General features: G+C 41.6%; 1 protein-coding gene across 1 annotated transcript; it reads right to left on the bottom strand.

The window, feature by feature from the left end:
* Positions 1 to 314: 314 nt before the first annotated feature.
* sall3b (spalt-like transcription factor 3b) lies at positions 315 to 9,847 on the bottom strand. Its single transcript, XM_080046106.1, has 4 exons — positions 9,648 to 9,847; positions 2,426 to 5,329; positions 1,548 to 1,900; positions 315 to 723 (listed from the first exon to the last, which is right to left on the bottom strand). Exons 1-4 carry the CDS (start codon positions 9,727 to 9,729, stop codon positions 328 to 330), a joined length of 3,735 nt encoding a protein of 1,244 aa, XP_079902232.1. The 5' UTR covers positions 9,730 to 9,847; the 3' UTR covers positions 315 to 327.
* Between the last annotated feature and the right edge of the window lie 12,808 nt (positions 9,848 to 22,655).

The raw sequence follows: 22,655 nt of genomic DNA, 5'->3' as shown, positions 1-22,655 counted from the left end.
GACTTTTTGCATTATTGATTTGAACATATGTTCCTTTCCCTATATTCAGAGCAACCATACATCCAAGCACCGTAGGAATTGTCAAGGTACAAGTTAAACAACTTATTTTAATGTATAGAAAAAGAAAAAAACATTCACAAATGACGGCAAAGTAAAATAGCAAAAATGTGAATACCCTACTATTCTCTGTCAATTGATAAAAAGTTCTTTCTTTTTAAGTCTATATATAATACAGTACATAATAACAAACAAGATGTTTTTACAAATATTTTAACGTCCACAATAGATTGCATAAGTATCAAGTCACCATTCGGCTTCTTTTTTTTCTCAATTGATTCCTATTTCTTTGCTGTCATCAATCAGCATAGAAAAATGTCTATTATTTCCCAGGTCCATCATGCCAGTCTTGGTTCGGCCGGTGATTTGACTCCCCGCAGAGCTAACTCTGTCCATGCCCGCAGTCAGAGGGTGAAGCTGGGGGAGGCCTCTGTTCTGAATCACTGAGATCTCGTTGTTCTTGGAGGCCAGGCTGTTAGCGATAGCTGTGGCGTAGCGGTTCCAGAACCCAGAGTCAACATTCATGGCCCGGGCTGCCAGGTCCTTCTGAAACATCTCTCCAAACTTCATGGCCTCTCCGCCCAGCAGGGCCATGGGGTTCTCCACTGACAGCCGCCGGCCTCTCCGCGCTGGGGCGTTGTTCCACATGTGAGTCCCCATATGAACCTGGAGATGAGAAGATATTAGATTAGGGGAATGCTTTTGTTTCAATTCATTTCAGCATGGAAGGTCCAAGTGAGCTATCAAACCACTTACGCTAAAAGAGCAGGTACTTTACTCTTCCTGTTGAATTGTCCTCCCTTGTTCTCTTCAAATATATGTACTGATTCTACCTTTTCTGATATTTTAAAAATAAATGAAATAAGAAAATGAAAATAAATATGTCCTAATGTGGAATGTGTACTTTCCATAAAAAGCGAAAGTTATGTTCTTTACCGGAAGATCAGTTTCTATCTTACAAACTGGCTTCACTTTCTCGTTTCTCTTTCGACTTCTCAATGGGAATTCACGGAGCAAAATTACCCCAGAAAGCCAGTGAAAGGTTTGTTTCTCTACAATTGCTGGGAGGTTACATTGGCACGATGTATGCTGGGCTGGCATGGATTAAAATGTTGAAAGACGTTCTCAGGAAGTTTGTTCTTATCCACAACACAACGCAGAGTTCGATCCACAAACCTTAGTTCAACACTTACACAAAAATCGACTATAATTTTACTGATTAATTATTTACTTGTGTATTTTATCTGTTGCTGTGGAAGACCCTCCAAAATCATACAACACTATATCACATTTCATTTAGGGCTATCATGCCATCAGATAAAAAGCAGACAGAGAAATCCTCCTAAGAGTCACTCCTAATTTCGTTGTACATTTCAAATGATACAGTGACAAGGCATTCTATTCTATTCTATTCTATTCTATTCTATTCTATTCTATTCTATTCTATTCTATTCTATTCTATTCTATTCTAAAAGCAATCCTTTATCTACCTTCAGATTGCCCTTCGTGGTGAAAGCTCTGCCGCAGATGTTACAGACAAACGGCTTCTCTCCGGTGTGCGTGCGCTCGTGGATCTGCAGGGCGCTGGCTGACGAGAAGTTCTTCCCACAGGCGTTACAGTTGTGTTGTTTGGGCGTGCGGCGAGACGGGGCCGGCCCCAGCAGCGAGGTCATCCCTGGGCTGCCGATCGGAGCGTAGGCAGGGGGGATGTGGAGGCTGAATGCTGGGTGCTGCTGCTGCTGCTGACCGTCAGTAGTGATGCTGTGTGGATGACTGAGGCCGTTCATCTCTGTTTTTACCATGCCCGGTGATGTGCTGGTTACCAGGCTGGGAACGCTATGACCTGCCGATAGAATGGAAGTGCATGGGTTAATTTTATTTTCCTTTAAAATGTCATGATTATTCAAACTTTCAATACGTTATTAAAGGTCACATGTTATGCTCATTTTCAGGTTCAAATTTTTAATATGGGTTGCGGCTTGAAACTGTTTTCATGTTGTATTGTCCGAAAAAACAGCTTTATATTCTCACAGCGCCATTGCTGAATCTTCTCTTTTCAGCCTCTGTCTAAAACGCTCCGTTTGAGAGCCTGTCTCTTTAAGCCCTGTCTACCAAAAGGCCCATTCTAGGTTGGTAATGCGGGTGTGTGGCTACTCCACTTATGACGTCATAAGGGGAGATAAATCTGACAGGTTTTTGAACACATGTTTTCAGAGAGGTGGAGAAAAAGAGAAAGGGTTGTTTCTTTCTCATACTTTGGGAGTCTCTAGTCACACCACGCAAATGAATGTTGAAAAAAATAAGTGAACTTTGCATAATAGGTGACCCTTAATACATCCTTAAAAAATAAAAAACATTGTAAATGTACCTCTTTCTCTGCTCAGTTGGAATGACATGCTATAAGGAGTCTCCTCTTTCACGCCTGGCTTGCCGGCCTGAGTTCCTCTCAGCTCTTGGGCCACTGCAGAGGCCGGAGACTCAGATTGCTCTCTCTTCACTGACGCTGCCAAGGGTTCTTCGGTTTCGGGCCTGATGTCGCTCACTGCGGGGGATTTGATCGTCACGCCTTCCAGAACGCTTTGAATGGGAGACGCTGATACGCGAGATGAGCAGGAGGATTCCGACACATTTGGGCTGTTTGCGCCGCAGTTCTCCACCCTTTTCTCTGACGCAAAGCATTTAAAGTTGAGTTGGCTGCCGTCATTAAATCCATTTGTGAGGGAATTTAAACCAAATGAGTGGTTTAGGCCCACGGTAGAGTCGATCAGCCTCATTTGGTTCTCCAGTGCGGCTATACTTGAGATGATGTCGGCCTTTGGAGGAGAGTTACAATCAGGGTTCAAGGGTTTGGATGGGTCCTCCATGTTTTCTAGCCCTTCTTCCTCTTCCTCATTATCATCCTCCATTGAAATGTCATCGATGGGGTCGTTGCTATGGTTGCTAAGGCTGTCAAAGTTCCTCTCGTTGACAGAGAAGCCCCCCTCCATCTCTTCCTGTAGCCGCTCCACCAGGGTGGCGTCTGGGATCTGTCCCACCATGTGCATACGGATGTGCTGCTGTAGGACCACCGCGTTGGTGAACTTCTTCTGGCAAATGGGACACGAGTGCAGCACCTGAACGGGAGGGTTTTCTCTGTGAACTCCGACGTGAGCCTTCAAGTTGCCTTTGGTGGTGAAAGCCCGGCCGCACACCCTGCACTTAAAGGGCCTCTCCCCCGTGTGAATGCGGTAGTGCATCTTCAGCGCGCTCTGGCAGCTGAGGACGCGATGACATAGCACGCACTGGTTCGGGTCCGTGATCTTCCTGTCGATGTTTTCAACTAGCTGCTGAAGCTTTGAGGTTTCAGACGTTTGCATAGAGTCCAAGAGAGAGAGACCTCCTGTGAAGAATTTATTTTCGTCCGAGCTGAGCGAAAGAGGTGGAGAGTTGGAGTAGGGGGATGCTGAGGTGATGGGTTCGGGCGTGGTGGCCACAGATGAGATGGTGGTGCTGGTTGGGTCAGTGACTGGGTTGGGGCTGGGTCTAAGGGAGCAGTTTTGGGGCAGGTGCACCCCCTGTGCTCTCAATGTATTGGACGATTCGGTCTCACGGCTAGGCAGCGCAGACTCCGAAACAGGAGAGATAGGAGCCTCACTGCCTCTGTGGTCGGGCGACAAAGATACACATTCAAAAGGAGCTGGCTGGAAGGGAGATTTAACGGATGGTGTTACACTTACAGGGTCATTTGAGCCTCCGATACTGGTAATAGCAGAGGAGAGCGGAAGACCCAGAGTGGCGGGCAGAGTGGCTACGACGGCTTTGCTATCCAGCCATGAGGAAACAGGCTTTTCTGGAGGGATGGTCATCCCATAGGGAAGCCCAGAAGTGGTTGGCACATTGTCTAGATATTCTGGCACAGGATAGGGGTTCATCTGCACATGAGGATACTTGTCTTTATGCCTCTGGAAATGCACCTTTAAGTTCCCTTTTGTGGAGAAGCGATTGCCACAGATGTTGCACTTGAAGGGCCGCTCTCCCGTGTGGGAGCGCAGGTGTATCTGCAGAGCACTGTCGCTGCCAAACACTTTGGCACAGAACCTGCATTTATGCTTGAAGAAGGGCTCCTCGGGGCCTGGCTTGGTCTCGAACAAGGACACGTTGGGCATTTTCCCTTTCCTGCTCTTCATGAGGGCCGCGAGGGGGTCAAGTGCGTTAGCCGTGGCCACGATGCTAGCCAAGGGATTGGGGAAAATGACGCTGTTGTTGCTAGGGGGGCTCTGAGGTAGAAACGGCAGGCTGGAGGGCGAGCTGAGGAGGCCTCTGCTCTGTCCCAGGCCGGAGGAGCTCAGTGTCTGGGTGCAGCTCATGTTGTTACTGACGGAGTATGAGCCCGTGTAGGGAGGCAGCAACGTGGACATGCTACTGCTGTAGCCGGACAGAGACGGGGTGGAGTTCTCCGAGGAAGAGGAGGGACATGTCACGTCTCTGAAGGTGGACTGTCCGCATACAGTTTGTGAGGTGAGACTTTGTGACTTTTCAAGCGCGGACGACAAAGACACAGCAGCTTGTCCGTTGACGCTCGAGGGTACGGTTCCCGACAGTGGCAGGACGGGAGGAGGGAAAGGGTTAGGGTTACCCATAGACAGCGACCTAGAGACTGGGTTCAACGCCGTCTGTGTCGGCTGTCTGTTCATGATGGCCACCTGGCTGCAGATCTGCTCAATGAGCTGCAGTTGGTGGACCTGTTGTTGCTGTAGGGCCAGCAGGTGCTCCAGGATAACGGGGATGGCCGCGGACGCCGCCTTCCCGCCCGTACCGCAGCCGCTGAGGCCCTGGGAGAACTGTGCGACCGCCACCCTAGTGCTATGGAGGATCTCTAGCGTCACGTTGGTACTCTGCAGTGGGGAAGTGGGTTTGGTTGGATCTTGAGGGCTGGACGTTATGCGATTATCAAGCTCCATTGCTTCTTCTTCATCTTGCTCAATGCTTCTTTCCTCTAAGTTATCCAGACTGTCATTGTCGTTGACCAGCGTCTCTCCCAGTTCAAAGCCAGCGTCTGTGGAGTCAAACACCGCAGAGGAATCGCTTGACGACGCGACACTTGGAACAGGAGACGGACCGATAGGAGATTCCTCAGTTCTCTCATTGTCCTTTACTATGAGCACCAGGGGATCCTCGGTGCAGACTTTCTGGTGCTCGACCATTTCAGTCCACGAGAAGAACTCGGCACAGCATCGGTCACAGATGTGTGTCTCCTCCTCACCGCCATTGGTCCCTTCTCTCTCCACGATGCCTGGAAAAAATGGAAAAAATAATAATATTAGGGAATACTAAATTGGTCATTTATTGTCCTGATATTTCACTAGAGGAATACTTTTTTTCTTTTATCACATTGAAGTGAATCCAAACACACACACAGCAGTGAGTCCACATTTCGGACCTCATGTTGTGTGGGCTAGCACTGTTCAAACTCACTCAACTAAAAAATTCCACAAGTGTCCAAAGTTAACAAAAATGTCCAGCTGAAGTAAACGGAGGTTTATATATAACACATTATGAACAACATATCAACAAAATAAAATACCTAATCTTCAAATAGAATATATATACGTACATGTACCATTGTCGTACAGTGTGGAAATGAAATGTTTTGCATGACTTTCTATGAAGTTTTAACTGCTAATAATAGCGGCGTATACAGTGTATTACATTTTGTGATAGGCTACCACTTTAAATCCTAAAAAGCCAGCAGGCCCCATAATAACACTGCTTTAAAGTGATGGTTTTCAACTCCCCCTGATATAATAACTTTTCCCAAAAATCAATAATGTTTCAATGAAGTTATCTGACCTCTCCATTGTGCTTTCACACAGATAATGAAATGAAATACAGAATATTGATTTTTTTTGTTTGTGTGCATTCATACATTCTAGAAACGGGTCTCATCTACATACAGTAACATGTGCACTTGTCACAATTTGTTCAGAAACTGCTTCTTCTTTTTTACCACATTACATTTTGGTCTTCTTCAACTTGATGAGAAATACCTAGACTTGAGACACGTATAAAGTCAGTTGACAATTACTAATTTAGCCATAAAACAATTAGCCATAAATCACAGCCATTTGATACTTTAAGCAGTTTTAAACATATTATTAAATTATTATTATTATTATTATTATTATTATTATTATTATTATTATTATTATTACCGATGATGTAGCTCAGATAAACTTAATTGTGTTTTCTCATTTTCAGAAGAACACCATTGTGGTTCTGCATCAACAACACATGGCAATCAATAGTGTATTAATCGTAACGATAGAACGCAATCTATAATATACTGTAGCAGCAATAGATGTGTAATGTTCTTTCTAGTAAAGTTAATGCCTAAACAACATGTGCAACGTTTGCCACTTTAACATGTAATCAAGCTCTAAATTTACATGAAAAAGTCAAGTAGAAAAGCAAAAAGTAGACAACAAAACATAATACACAGAATATCCTGATACAGATTTAATTTTTTTACCATTATTTGTCGGGCATTGTATTGTAAATCCACGCTTTCTTGTTTTATTAATTACATTTGGTTATATCTGTAGAACTGTCTGTATAAATCACATATCGAAGACATTTCATTAGTCTATTGTGTTCCTTCTATTTGACAGTAATCTTTAGTTTCCTTTTGTCCTCTCTCAGAAGCCGATATGTGGCGTTCATTGAGACGAGATTTTACACTTTAGAATGGGTGTTGCAGCTGCTGAGGCTTTGCCCCATTAGGAAACAGACAGCAATAGCAGATGGAAAGATTTGGGGAAATCAATAGTAAATGAATGTTATACACTCGGGCTTCCCTTCCCTACACCAATCGAAGAATTACAATTTAAAAAGGGACCAAGAGTAGAAAAGTGGATATTATAAAGCTTAGGTATGATTATCCAATTATTATCCATTCATTTTGTTATGCAATATTTTTAATATATTTTTTAGTAATATAAAACAATTTAACCACAAAACCTCAAATCCTAAAATAAGACACCACATTACATGTTGTGTGTGGCTGACATTATGTGCTTCACCTTTGTTCTTAAACACAATAAAAAGCTATTTAAATGTGTTGTTGCTGCATTTAGCATTATTGTATGTATGTGTGCGTAGCTTGTGTGTATGTATGTGTTTCCGTAGTCAATACACTCCAATTATCACTATGTTTCACCACCTGAATGAGTCCCAGTGTGCTCAGGCTAAACACAGACTGAAATGGTGTATTTACGAGTGAACTAGCACACTCAACAAACCCTCCTGCAAACACACACACACACACAAACACACACACACACACTATGCAATCGCTGTTTCAACGAGTGATCACTTTGTTCATACATTGTCCTACATCAGAGACGATGAGAAAAACTGATTTTAACTTTTGTACTTTTTACTTTAGAAAAGGAAAAGAGTCACCTCAGCTGAGTGAGTGAAAAAAGTCTATTTAAAAGTGGGAACTGGTCAGTAAATAATCAGTAGACGCTATAGCAGCTCACATAGTGGGTGGTCTGAAGATCACCAAGGCGATTCAGTAAAAACACAGGCGCGAAAAACACATTCACTGTTTAAGCTCAGCATTTTGTCTGCACTGTGTCAGATTTACTTCCAGTGAAAACAAAGAAAACATCACTTTTGATTTAAAAGCCCTGAGTGTATTCCCAGATATAACAACAACAACTGAAAGAAAAATTATTTTGGAAATGTCACCCTCACTCAATCTATAACGCTGGAAGAGGGGAAAACAGATTTATGTCGGATTTTTTGCTGTGTAGTTTGGCGACGAGAGCAGAAGATAATTATTTTTTTGCAAAGCTGGAGCTGTGGAGAAAAAAGGGGGCACAACGGGCTCTAACGGGCCAGCGTTTAGGCCTCTTTGCCTGGGTGTGTGACCTCCGTGTGTCAGAGGTCAGTGGTTCAGATGTACTAATTGTATTATGATCGAGACACGGAGCACTTGCCCCTCGCAGGGTGACGCTGACAAAGGTTAAGTCAGCAGGCTCAATCAAAGCCCTGCTCAGAGTGGTGGGGGGGCGGCAGGACTCTGGGAGGGCCTCTCCTTTACACTCTACACTATACAGCTTCTCACAGCCAGAAAATAATAATAAAAATAAAAAAGGGACAAATTATTTTACTGAAAAACATAGAAAAAGAGCTGTGACTTTGATTGTTTAAATTTAACCGGGATTTTTGTCTGGCCTTTTGCTTCTGATAATAAACCATGAATGATAGAGGTAGAGGTAGATATTAATATAAAGAAATACACACATGTGAAATAAATCATATCACATTGGTTTCATTTAGGACGTAAATCCCCATATATATATTTTGGATATTTTGCCAACTAAAAAAAAAAATAGAACTTCAGTTGAATTTATGATAAACACATATCCAACCGTTTAATATTAATGTTAATGTATGGTTAAAATATAAGTACTGGCATAAGTCAGTGTGAAGCTGTTAAGTGTCTTTCCTTCACGAGAACATTAAATTATTTAATCAAATGTTATAATATTAGAAGTTATGTAAGACTCTTAGTGTATCATAACACAGGTCCACAAAGTGAGATCTATAGGGCTACAAGGCTGATCGTTCTTTAATAATTATTCCACACACTCAAGGCAAAGCGTTAACATCAGAAAATACTGGAAGTTGAGATCTATTTTATCTTATAATCTTGTTAGTTATTTCTTATTATTAATGAAGTATTTTTGATTGAAAATATGGAACATGTTATTGAAGCATAACTGTAATAAACAGCAGTCCCTCCTCTAAATACACTAAGTAATTTCGTTAAGGCCACAATGTCATTATAGATGATTTTCTCCTGGTTTTAATGTAAATGTTTCTCAGTGAAATGGGAACATTTACAGGAAGCCAAATCACTGGATAACTTCATAAAAAGCTTCACATTTTAGACGAATAGATTTCCTTGAGCTTAGTCTGTAGGCAGCAGTTCACAACAGGCCCTGTTTCTACGTTCACCCTAAAACTGTTAATCAGAAATTAATCGAAATATTTTATTACTTTTAATTTGATTTCATTTGTAGGCTATTGATATTGTTTGTTGTATTGTTTGTACTCCAACTCTGTCAACATAGTCTCCAGTTACTAAATCTGGATCTGATTTTTTTTGTTGATAAAACATTAAAAAAAATATTAAAATATGCTCCTTTCTCGTGAGCACATCATAAACTTTTTCAACTTATTTTTCAACTTTTCACTCTAATCAGGTTTAATTTCACTATGAAAACTATATATATGCATAATGTGAAAATGTGAAGAAAAAAAAGAAAAAAGTAAGCAAGTAACACGAAAGTGAAACCGACCTAAACCAGTAAGGTTACGTGTGAGTAATAAAAAAAAATCGTTTAATAACAGAAAAATGATTTGTTTTATTCCATATTTTTAGATGTTAATTTTGACTCTTGTACTTCAATAAAGCCATATAAAGTGATGCTGTTCTTAAACGGCAGTGTTTCTTGTTTGTGCCGATGATCCATTAACAGCATCTGAAGTAAAAACCCAGTAAAAACTCGTTTAAAAAGCCTCGCGAATCCCTTACGTACCATCTCTACAGAGGAGTCCGGTGTGTGTCGCTTCCTCGTCGGCGTTGAGGTGCTGCGGTTTGGCTTGTTTGCGTCGGGACATGTTGATCTCTCTCTTCTCTGGGACGCTCCTTTCGCCGACTCATCTAATAACAGCGGCGTATGTGGGACCGTTCATAGGGAGCGTGGCCGATGGAATACGCGAACACACACGGTGGTGGTGGTGGAGGCTGCTGCTGCTGTGTGTGGATGCCCGTGCAGTGCAGATTGCGCATGTCACTGTGTATAGTTGTGATGGAGGGAGGATAATGCTTTTACGACTCTTCGCTGCCCTTCGCTGCTTGATTGGCTGCTGTCCAGTCCAACTCACGCTAGATATGGAAATGAGGGATGATGAGGTATTTAATAATTATTACTTCACTTCCTGTCCCGTGTAGTGCGTGCGGCTGCTTTTACGCACAAACTCCGAGCAGCTCCAACAACATGTTTCAGTCAGTCCGATGTGAACTCCTGTGAAGTCTCGTCTCGTGCGCTTTTGGAGAAGTCCTGCCTTTGACTTTTTGTCGGTAAAGTGTTGCTCCTGGGTATAGTCCGATTACGTTTTAGATGAACTCGTTCCCTTTACGAGTTTTTGGATGAGTTTAAGCGTCAAAAGAGACGCTCCAGTTCTGACTTGTAAAAGGCTGTGCATGGATGGATGTGCAGATTGAATTTGTCGCCAGAAGCAGTTATCCTTCCATAGGAGGATAGATAGGCTATATGTGAAGCCCCTTAAAACTGCATAATGTCCAGAACCGGCACGTAAAACGAGGTCATTCTTGCACAAAAACGCAAAAAAATAAATAATAATTCGTGCGTAAAGTCAAAGCGTTAACATCTCGCTCATGTTTTGCAGATACAGGTCCGATGTTAAACTGGTGGCTGCCGCGTCGGAAGTGAGAGACTCCCTGGCTTGTCCAAAGGCACCGGCGCTCTCTCCTCGCTGCCTCCGCCTCCGGTCCATCATTAGCTGCCCTTCAGCGGCCTGCGATAGGCTACTGCCAGGAGACCAGAGGAGGCGCAGGAGGTGTTGGGAGCCTCTTGCTTCATTTGTTACGACCTCCCACAATTTGGCGCCATTGTAAGACTGTGGAAATGTCTCAGTGTTGTTGGATGTGTGGAGGGTAAACCAACCTGAACTCAGCTTGAAGCTGAAGGAGAATAATGTGTTGAAAAAGTAAAAAGAAAATAAGCCCATATTGAGATTTTTAATAAGAAAAAACTACAAATATGAAAGTACATCTTTGTAGTTTTTCATGTTTTTAAAGCCTTTAAAGTCACCAAACGCGTGCCATAGTTACCTTATGTGTCACTGTACAGCTGTCACCAAAAGATCAATGAAAAATGGTAAATGAAGCCAAACAATAATAGTGTGAAATGTGTAATAAAATCTATTTTGATGTCATTGTTTGATCCTCCCCTTCCACAAGCCACACACACTGTACATAGTGGAGAAGGAGGAGGAAGCATACTTCACCCGAGCTGTAATCCCCTTTCACCAGGCATTGTCCCAGAACGTGTAATTATGTGGTATTAAAAGATGCAGCTGGGAGAGGGACAGAATCAGCTGTTGATAATTGCAAGTACTACACAACGGCCTGGTATTGATCGGCATGTCTCCTATTCCCCTGCCACGGAGAGATAAGGACGTACCCACTGCTACTACTGCCCCGAATATAATTTCTTCTGACCTATCAGGTTTCTACAGACTTATGATGAATAGCCAGAGTGGCCACGAGAAAGCGCTTATCTAGGAAACTCAAACCCTCCCCTTGATTCGATATTGATTCTTTGTAACCAGTGTCGGCACGCAAAAAGAATCAAACTAGCAACCACTTGACCATGATCTCTTCCAGATTTCTCTCTCTCACTCACGCAGCCGTTCGCAGTGCTCGCATGGCCTCAAGCACCACTTGGATTTGATCATGGTGTGTGTGTGCACAATCTGTAAGGGAACAAATTTATCAATTTGTGTTGTTTTGGTATGATGAGCAACAGAAAAGTATATACCAACATAAGCCAATCAAGTTCAATATAATACATGAATCTAAATATACATTTTCAATTTAACAAAGTGCTGCAGGAAGTAAATGAATACATGAAATTACACAGAATATGGACATACTGTATATGACAGTAACACTATAACCAAACAGACACAGTCACACTTGAATAAACAGTCTGGAATGTAACAAAAGCAAGAATTCATAAAATACTGAGTTCCTTAAGCCAAGATTTGCAGATAAGAATTTAGATGTTGTTTTGATGTTTCTCTGTTTGCTTGTTTTGACTGTTTTTCTTTGAAGAAGGCGAACCAGTTACACTATTTAATCATCTCCAGATAAGGTGTTAACATGTGTCAATGACTTATTGTTATGTAAATGTTGCAACACCGCAAGCATAGATATGAAAAACAAGCATAAAGGCTAATATATGACTATTGTAACTATTTCCTGTGAACTACACCCTTACATATACTGTATGCCATTGGATTTTATGAAATGGAACTATAACTTTGAAAATTGAATTTAGTTTTTAAGTTACCCACCTGACCTCAGTGATGCCACAGCCCGAAAAGGTGAAAGCATTCAAAATATTTACAAAATTACAAACTGAGATCATATCACACCAATCATCGAGTACACATAAAAGCTAAGAAAATGAATCACATGGTAGACCTAAGTGGTAGAAATGAATGAGGAGGTTTTAAATTAAATGTTTCATCACTTACTTCAACTCAAAGCACATGCCAAAACAAGTTTAAAAAAAAACACCAAACAGATAGTATAAACAGTACCATATGTACTATATACAGTCCGTTGTCAAACTGAGTTACAGTTTAACATTTATTTCGTCCCACTCGGCTTGAACAAAGTTGTCTGGGCGGGAGATTGTCACCAAGAATGAAATAGGCTACAGTGAGTCCATATGAAAAGTTCAAATTGAGTCTGCAGATTGAGAAGATTCCTTGCGACCATTTTCTGTCCGTATGAAAATGACTGAAACGCCTGTGTGATTGACTCTGAGCTGAACGAAGCAGCAGATACAGCAGCGTCCTGTCGACTGAGGAATGTGAGAGTGTGTGTGTCTGTACGGAGCGCGATGGAGATATGACAAGCTAATGGCCCCTGACCCGCCACAGACAGCCATCTACATTATGTCAGATATGTCAGGAGCTAAAAGACATGACAAGAGCAGCTAGTCTAGTGAGGACTTTCAGGCTCCTCTGTGCTCATACTGAGGTGGGACTGTTATACAGAAAGCTTCATTCCATTGGAGGTCTAATTAAGGCAATTTTCCATGGCATTTAAAGATGCCGTGTGTAGAATTCACTTCATTATTTGATATTGTGGAAAGACTTGAGGCAGTGGTGGATGATGCCATCTTTAGTTACTAGCTTCTTGTCCTTGAACAACTAAACAAGAAATGAGTCAGAATGACGGATGATGTCATGTTCCTCTCTCATCCACTCACTTTGAATGTTTTTTTGACACCTTGGTGCTGTTGACATCTTCAAATGTTCTTTTTTTCACTTTGAGACAACCAAGCACTATCCCCAGAAAGGATGTTAATATTCAGGTGATTTTACATCTAGTGCCACTTTAGGCAGCTGTGGTGTCGTGACCTTTGTAACGTGCAGAGGTAGAATGTCTGGGTGTGGTTGTCGGCTGTGGACTGTTTCATCCGACTTTTATGTGGGCGACAGGAATTTGTGTCCCATCAATCTAATAACAGCTGATGTTTGAATTTTAAATATTTAAACAGTCTTCGCCTATCCTTAATCATACAGTAGTCATTTCCATGCACATTTTTTGTTCAGGGTTTTGCAAAAATCCTCTAATAGCAATAAGGCTCTTCCTATCAATACAAATAAAACAAAACCATTCATCTCTTTGTATTGACAGCTCTATAAGGTTTTTAAATATGTTTTTCTCTTAGAGATTTGGCTGGGCTGAACCTTTTAAGTATATTTGAGAATTTAGTCAAATCCTACGTTGGGTTGAATTAATACATTTCTGAAATCATTCGTATCCAACAGTAAATAGCAGCAACTGCAGCTTCAGACTGTATCACATGAGTCTGTGGAGCCTGCTCCTTTAGTTGATTTACTTTTCATTGACACCGGCTGGATCATAACAATTTTTTAGTTGAATATATCTGTCCTCTGGGGGTCTTCAGGGTGGCAGTCTGTTTATCCCCCCACCACCACACAGACACACACACACACACACACACACACACACACACACACACACACACACACACACACACACACACACACACACACACACACACACACACACACACACACACACACACACACACACACACACACACACACACACACACACAACCTCCACCTCTAGAGAATAGATCTAAAAGAATTACACTCACTCAGCCTCTGTTTCCTCATATAATCACACAAAAGGATTTTTCTTGAAAATGATCATAAATCACCGGGCCGGATCAATACTTGGGGCCCGGGCTGCACAGGCCTGATAACACAATCAATACAGGGGGTATTTGGATTTTAATTAATACGTGACGGCGCCCCGGCCCCTGGAGCAGTGAAATATGACCTCAACCCCGTTTGAAATACGTCCTGCAGAGAGTCACGTGCTCCGGGCCAATCAGATGTCAGTTTGATCTGGTACCTGAGGAGCCCAGAGACACACAGGGATGGGGGGAGAATAAAAGAGAGAGAAAGTGGACATTGAACAAGAAGAATATAGTCTCTATAGTCGCGCTAACATTATCACAAATCAAAATGCAGAGAGGGGCTAGGGAGAGACAAATAAAGAATGTTTTAAAAAAAATACATACTGGTGTTTTAGATAGGATCAGAACATCTTATTCATTAAGCTTCAAGTTCGTCAAAAGCATTGCGATGCATTTAAAGTGTGGGAAGAATGTGGGAATTACAAGAAGATTCGCCTCAAAACAAGAAACTGATCACTGAAGTCCTTCCAGAGAGAGACCCAACAATTGTCACAGCTGATATGGAAGCTCAGGCATCAGACAGCCTCCCTCTCTCCCTCTCTCTCTCTCTCTCCCTCCCTCCTTCACGCTCAATATCCCAAACCTTCACTCAGCAGTTATTGCAGCTGAATGGGGAGCAGCTCCTTCATCCCCCAAACACAAAGCAAACGGGGGAATAGACCCAAAAAGAAATCCAAAGTGAACAAAGAGGGTTTGAACACAGAGCGCCGAGTGATAGACAGGGCTCTTAGGTTATGTAGGCCGACGGCTGAGTGAACCAGGGATATTTCTGATGGTTTTAATTCACTACAACCAACTTGGATCGTCTCTCTCTCTCTCTCTCTCTCCATCTTTCTCTCTTTCTATCTCTCTCTCTGCCTCTCCCTCTCTCTCTCTCTCCATCTCCCTCTCTCTCTCGCCCCTCTCTGCTTTTATCTAACACTGTGTTTCTGTATTGATTTTTCTTCTTCTTTATCTTCCAAGGCTTGGATAAGAGGACAGAGAACTATACGGCAGTGAGAGAGAATGAATGAGAGAACTTTTTCTGAAGATTGCTGCTATTCTCCGGCTTATTGCCTCCTGTCCTTCATGGTTTCACATGACGTCCCCAGGTGTCAGGATCCACTTCAGGCTGGAAATGAGTAAAAAGCCGATGATACCAAAGGGCTGGGATGATCAAAAAACGGGAGGGAAGTTGGTCTAGTAGTGGTAGGAAGAAAATAGAGATGAAAATGTGTATGCATAATTTCAACTATGTGTAAATATGTTAAGTTAAGTTGAGTTATTGAAATAGGTTCTTCGCATATCCCCTCAAGTTACCACGCTTCAGAGGGGGTCAGAGCGCAGGGTCAGCAATAGTACAGCGCCCCTAGAGCAGTTTAGGGTTAAGTGTCTTGCTCAAAGACACAATGGTAGAGATTGTGGGCACTGTAGAATGTAGGGAACTTAAAGGTGGGGTCAGCGATTCTGGAGAATGCTTGTTGTCAAAATCTAAAATGAGTGAATTTCTCCACACAAACTGCCACCTTCATACTGTGTGTGCGCTAAAAAAAAATTCCTTGGGATTTTGACAACAAGGGTTTTCCAGAATCGCTGAATCCACCTTTAAGTTGAGTTTGTTTGGAAACTGTAAAGGTGTTATATAGATTTAAATACCTCATCATTTGCTGTCTTACAACACATAAAAAGCTTCATAATGATATGTTTGGGACTGTGTTGACGTTCCAGTTTACATGACAACAAGCCAACAGCAAAAAAAAAAAAAAAAAAAAAAAAAGGAAATGGTTCCTTCTAACAAACTTAAATGCTGATTACAACAATGGATGCAATAAAGCAGTTAATTACAACCTTCGGATAAAGTATCACCCGAGGTTGGCAGAGGAAAACTCACATGAAACACACCAGACACTGTTATCACATACAAATCTTGTTGTCAGCTTAGGGGCACTTTACACTGTGAAAACGTGACAGTTTTCCAGTTTTTGGTTTAAAAAAAAAACCCCGTTCAGACACAATTTATCTGACATCTTCACCCGAAATCGCTGTAGCAGCAGTGCCAAGCCAATAGTCAGCGGTGACACAACCTAGTAGATAGCTCTTCCGGTACAATTTGATGCATAAAACCTTACTGTAACCGAAAATTAATGCCACTAACGTTCATAAAGCGGTTGGTGTAAGCTTGGGGTTACAAATATTGTAAAAGACAAGCTTTCTGTCCTCTTATTTCACCGCATTGAACTCGTAAAAGCAGAAGACTTGCTGATAGTGAAGGGGCTTCGTGAGCGGATACTTTCCTGTTAGGCGTACTTCAAAATAAAAGTCAACTCACGTGTGTCCAGTGAAATGCTATTAATGTTTAGCCAGTGAAATGCTTTTACTTTGAAGCCGTAGCCTTAATGCTCCTTTTGTTGAACAGTAGCCGCTAGCTTAACCGCTGCACGCTGATAGTGTTTTTAATGTAGAGAGAGAGCCGTGTCCCTGGCATAGAAGTGACACACGTTTATTTAGCTAGAAAAACAGGCAGAGCACAAATCTTTCCCCAGCCAAAGTGGCGGGTGGTCTCAATAACTTACTGCGGTAATCGCTTGGACTAAATTGGCGAGTGTTAGCCTATATTTTAGCGCTGCACGACACTCTCCGCTGATCACAGTGATGGTGCCGTGGAGACACCGTTCATGTTGTCTTCTAACTTTATAACTCGCTTGTGGGTATTTTGACAGCAAATGTTATAGACTACGCATGTGTGAGGGTGGAGCCGTGACGTCAGCGTTATCAGGGGAAATGTTTTCGGTGTTTACAGGAAACCAAAACCGTTAAGTTTTCCAAAAAATCCTCCCTGGGAGGTGATCTCAAAAACCTGCGGTTTCATGCCTGCGTTTGCTGTTTTCCTGTAAATGATATAGTGCAACCGCGGGAATTTTTCCGCGTTTGCACTGTTTCGTGTTGTCGTGTAAAGTGCCCCTTAATGTTTACTAGTAGAATCCTACAGTATGGAGATGAAAACAAAACTTTTCAGGCAATATCTTCCCCTAAAACAAAGACGAGAAGGTTTTGAATGTGCCAGCAGGGCGCCTCTGTCCCATCCCCAGAAACAATTGGACGGCACAATTGTTTTTCGAATAAGAATGGACCGTTCCGCATCAAAGTGAAAGTAAGTAAGAAGTCTTTTCAGAGCTGACTAACAATGCAGCAGACTACCTGCAGGTTGCCCCCTTTGTTTTATTCTCTAGCATTAACAGAAAAGGCATTTCACATTAACTGTCTCTGACAGATAATGTAGTGGGCAATCACTTAATCTGAGAACAATTTAGAGGTTCAGAGGAAATGGTTTTAGATTTCAGGGTCAAACCACAATGTTTTTAGACACTTTCTATTTATATATAGGCCTATGTACCTTAATGTTAAGTTAGTTGAGAAGAGTATCTGAGTAAATTGACTCAAGTACTGTTTTTTTATACAATTCTGAGCTACTTAGAGTAAGGGCTTTGCAGAGCTTCAGTGTGACCACGTGCCGACATTTGTTAACTGTACGTAAGATCAGAGAGCTCTTTCTCTCCTCACGAAGTGCACTGATGAGATAATATAATGATAAAATGCAATAGAGGATGGCGATTTACATCACAAAACTAATCCCAGTCACAAAAAAAGACAACAATTGAAAGATTTTACAATTGAGACAAAAGTCAGTTCTACATACCTTTAAAAACCTGAGGAAAATCCCCAAGACCCCTAAAAGTCTGCATGAAATGCCTAACAAAAAAAAAATCTGGTATTTTTTTTAATTAATGACTAAATTGCCATAAACATTCCTAAAATTAATATTATTAAATAGCACTTATATTTCCTGTAACGGTCTACTACTAGTTACAACTACATTGCAGCTGTAATTGTTGTACTTTTTACTTACAGAGCAATGTCAGAGCAGTTTCTAGTTACTTGGCAGATAAAGACTTAAATTGTTAAATAGTTAAATACTTAAAATGTTTCATCAGATCATAACATTATGATGCATTGTGATAGGTCAAAATGCCCAGCAGCATATTAAATGGCTAAAATTAGCACTACCTTTTGCAGCTACTAATATGAAAACACAAATTTTTTTTTTTTTACAATGGGAACTTTTGTTTCTGCTGATAATAAGTATCATTCAAGAAAAATGTTGAGTGCAGGATGTCAACTTGTTTACTGACGTGCATTCAAAGATGTGAATACGTCTTCCGCTGCATGGCACAAACACATACTGAAGCAGTAAGCAGCGCCCCGAAGGCATCTGGGACACACTGAAGCAACATGTGTGAATATTCTCTAGCCTCCTGATCCTGTGTTCCTCCCAGTAGGAGAGAGAGAGAGAGACGGACACATTATTAGGAAGCTCCTCACCCACCGCCTATGTCCTCATTACTTTGACCAAAAGGCCTATACTGCTGGTAACCATGGCCACAGATTTTGTCCTGTGATAATAATAGCCTTAAAGGTGCACTATGTAGTTTCAGAGGAGGGGGATTTGTTTACATTTGCAGAGCCTGCATTTAGTTTACAAAACGTATTTTCCTCTACATGTCATTCTTAGCATATTATTTTGAGGCACCCGGCCGGAACCAAACAACAGTTAAACAGCAACTTTTCCAGGTAGCTTTCTAACTTCAAACAGTGTTCCATGGAGCCAATTTTTCACGTGAGTAAAGTTTGTTTATTGAGGTATGAGAATATACCTAAGAAAAAGGTTCACTTCTCAGACACCCCACAAAGTTACGCAGTGCATCTTTAAAGAAACTACATCAGAACACAGAGTTGTAACTCGCGTACGTGTGAAGTGACTGTGAAAATGTGAAGTTTAAACCCTTTCAGAAAGATCCTGCAAACAAATAAAGGTGTTGTATCCCGCCCAGTAAAACAAGAGCAAAGCCTCCGCCGCTGTCTGTCTGTCTGTCTGTCTACATACAAAGAGAAGAAAAAACACGAAAGAAAAGACACCAGAGAAAAAGGGCCCAGACTTGATTTTTATGTGAATGTTGACTAAGAATGGTCTCCATCTGTGTAAACCCACTGAAACAGTGACTTCCTGTGAGTAACAGTCTGAAGCCTGGAGCAAATCACTGATATTTATCATGCAAGATGGCAGACGTTCCCAGGGTTTCAGTTCCTGGTTTGGTCTCACCATTCTGGCTCGGGCCTGTTGCGGGAGGCAGCAGGTTTCAGTGATATTTAACCCGAAATACAAGGATCTGATGTTCACAGTTGGCAGGTAAGATTGCTGTTTTTTTTATTAATTGAAGCTACAGAAGACATCCAGCCTTACCAGAGACATTATAAAGGTGTTCTAGATAGTATACAATTGCGTAGAAAAAAAAAACTCTTCTACTTTTTCTTAGGCCATTAATTGATCATTTTTAGAGTCTCCGGATTCAGCTAAACCTGCTGGCAAAATGTTATTGAAACAGGGTGAATATGGGAACAGTGAACACTTAAAATGATCTTAACGAATATTACACTCAACTTTTATTTATTTATCGTATTTATTGTATGCTTTTTGATCAGAAGGATTTGAGTCTGACTGCATTCACCATTTTGCTCAGAATAAAAAAAAATATATAGCCTATATATAAATATATATTTTCATGCAATGTCCAAATTTTTGAGTAAATGTACAACCTTGTCATAAGTTTTCATACGTCATTGTCTAGTTAATTCCCCCGAAACAAACTGAGACGGCATAAGACATAAACAGAGCGACAGCTGCCCTTCATCCATCCCATCCTCCTCTCTCTGATATTGAGATGTCTTGTAAAGCCATGTTTAATCATAAATATTGCTGTGAGTGATTTGTTTGTTTCGTTGTAAATTAATATCTTGGCATCCACGTCACTGTCAAGATGGGAGTTATGATAGATTGTAAACTTGCACTCTTGTCCGTCAAAGCTCTGAGATGTCCATGTTCTTTTCAGAAGAGTTCACAAGCATTTTAACAAGTTTCCCCTGTAAGTTAAAGGTGGAGTCAGCAATTTGGTATAATGCTTGTTGTCAAAATCAGTGAATATAAATTTCAGTACTATGTGCCCTGAAAAAAAATGTCATTGTTAATACACAGCCTAGGCTCTGTAAACAGGCATGTTGCTAGCTACGGTACATGGGCCACCTTTATTTACATAGCATAGGCTGTGTATCAACACCAGATTTCTTTTCAGCACACACATGGTACAGACAGGTAGAGAATTGTGAGGAAATGTTCACTGATTTTGACAAGGTGTGATTTTGACAACAAGCACTTTCCAGAATGGCTGACTCCACCTTTAATGGAAGTAAACACACCGTGCAGTGTTTTCTTTTAAGAGTTGCCATCATCCCTCAGTTGTCATCCCGGTTTCCCACGTATTAATGATGCAATAAAAGGCAGCGCAGGAGGAGCGGGTTACGGGTAATTTCAAAGTCATGCTCCATAAGGCCGGGCCATGGTTTATTTGATTAACCTCTAGCGACAGGTCAGATGTTGAGAATATGTTTTTCAGCCAGTTGATCATGGGTCATTTATGTCCAACCGATGACGGACGATCAATAGCTGGATGGACAGACGGCCGGACAGCTGACAACATCTGTCATCGGTGTTGTGTTTGTGTTATGTCTGAGGCGTGAGGAACTGGCAACTGTCACGATACTGCCGAGGCTCGTTGACGCTCCGGTGTTTATAGAGAAATGAAAAGGGAAAAAAAGTTGAAAAAAAAAATAAAGGATTTTCTCACAAACTACAGTACGGCCTCAGTTTAAAAGGTGGACTCGGTGATTCTGGAGAATGCTTGTTGTTGTCAAAATCACTTTTTGTCACAATCTGCTGCCTGTCTGCACTGTGTGGAACACTGAAAAAGAAATCCAGTGGTAAATCACAACCTCGGCTCTGTAAAAGGGCATGCTTAAACTAAGGATATGTCAACAAAGGCCCACCTTAGCTACCAACATGTCCGGTTTACAGAGCCCAGGTTGTTTTATTAATGCTTGATTTTTTTTTACAGCGCACACACACACATTACAGACAGGAAGAGGATCATGAGATATTCACTGATTTTGACTAAAAGTGATTTTGACAGCAAGCATTCTCCAGAATCGCTGACTCCACCTTTAACCCCAGTAAAGTTTCTGCCTCTACGCTCTTGTTGTGTTGCAGCCAGGACACAGTGGACCGTGGCACAAAATGGCACCGTGTGTGAGTCAAACAGTCCATTCAAAGAAAGGCAAGGGGGAGGGAGCAAGTGGGGAGAGAAAACAAATGTCATGCGACGCAAACAGTTAAAAGAGTCTAATCTGCTTTACAACAGTTTTACAACACATCCGGCCCATTCGCTGCAGCCTCTCCAGCTCTCTGCCATACTATCCTCTCTGCCTGCTGCTGCTGCTGCACTCTGTAAACCACCACCAGCCGCTCGGAGCACCGCACGCCTGTAAACAAATGCAATCTTGCATTTCCTGTAGTCTAGACACAACTGAGGCAGAGCTGCAGCAGAGTTCAATCCTCATCTGTGGATCATGTGAAAAGATGTTCTTACACTGTAAAACAATGGAGATTATAAAACATATAAATAAATGATCCAGTAAAATGACCCAGTCCGTTAAAAAGTCAAACTTCGGGTAAAATACTTAAAACCAAATGCGTTGTATAATATCAGTCACAAAATATGTAAGAAATGTATATGTAGTAGGTTGACGATTTGGAGAAGAGGTTTTTACGCTGGAGAAAAAAATTCAAGTATCAAATTCAATCTGTAACCAATTCATTTAAAAACATAAATGTCCCAATAAATGAATCTTTAAACAAAATTACTTAAAATCCGTAAAAACAAATCCTTGGCGGATAACAAAATTCAAAAAGTTTTAATTTTTCTATTTTTTTCTATATTCCCTTTAAACCCTAAAAGTCTCTAAATTAAAAATAATTCAACCCCCAAATCTAATCAACAAAAATCATGTAGATCTGAGAATGTATTTCTAAAGCCCTTTTTTTTTGTCTTGTTGTAGACATTGAACGCATCACGCCCTGTGAAGTGCAACCTGTGTAATTTGTCCCACTGCCTCCGACACAGTCTGGTCTTGATGTGCTGCGCGGCCAAACGAGACGGAATCAAAGAGCCTTTGGGAGAGATGATCATTGATTTAATCACATCATCAACTGCTGCTGCACTAGCCACTTCAGGGCCGCGCTAGCTAATCCATAACCCGCAAAACAGAATCACGCCAACGCCTGCAATCATAGCTAAATGGGGATCAGCAGGTTGTCACGGCAGCAGTGTGTTATGAAGTGTTTCTGCATCGATCAGCGATAACAACTACATGTCCATCGACCACATAAGACATAACTGTATCGACAAGAGAATTAGACGCATAATTGTTCCTCTGTCATCTAACTCTAACATGACTGTGTGTGTGTGTGTGTGTGTGTGTGTGTGTGTGTGTGTGTGTGTGTGTGTGTGTGTGTGTGTGTGTGTGTGTGTGTGTGTGTGTGTGTGTGTGTGTGTGTGTGTGTGC

This window comes from Ammodytes marinus (assembly GCF_949987685.1).
Source record: "Ammodytes marinus genome assembly, chromosome: 17".
Classification (NCBI taxonomy): Eukaryota; Metazoa; Chordata; class Actinopteri; order Uranoscopiformes; family Ammodytidae; genus Ammodytes; species Ammodytes marinus.
Note: the sequence above shows the minus strand (reverse complement) of the source record. Positions and strands in the feature narration are given on the sequence as shown.

Bases quoted from the DNA above. Each gene is read 5' to 3' on its own strand.
- sall3b (XM_080046106.1), bottom strand. From the start codon at position 9,729: ATGTCCCGACGCAAACAAGCCAAACCGCAGCACCTCAACGCCGACGAG. The intron at 1,901-2,425 runs GTACATTTACAA...TTCTATCGGCAG, and splicing joins CCAACTGAGCAGAGAAAGAG to GTCATAGCGTTCCCAGCCTG. The intron at 724-1,547 runs GTAGATAAAGGA...TCTCATCTCCAG, and splicing joins CCACGAAGGGCAATCTGAAG to GTTCATATGGGGACTCACAT.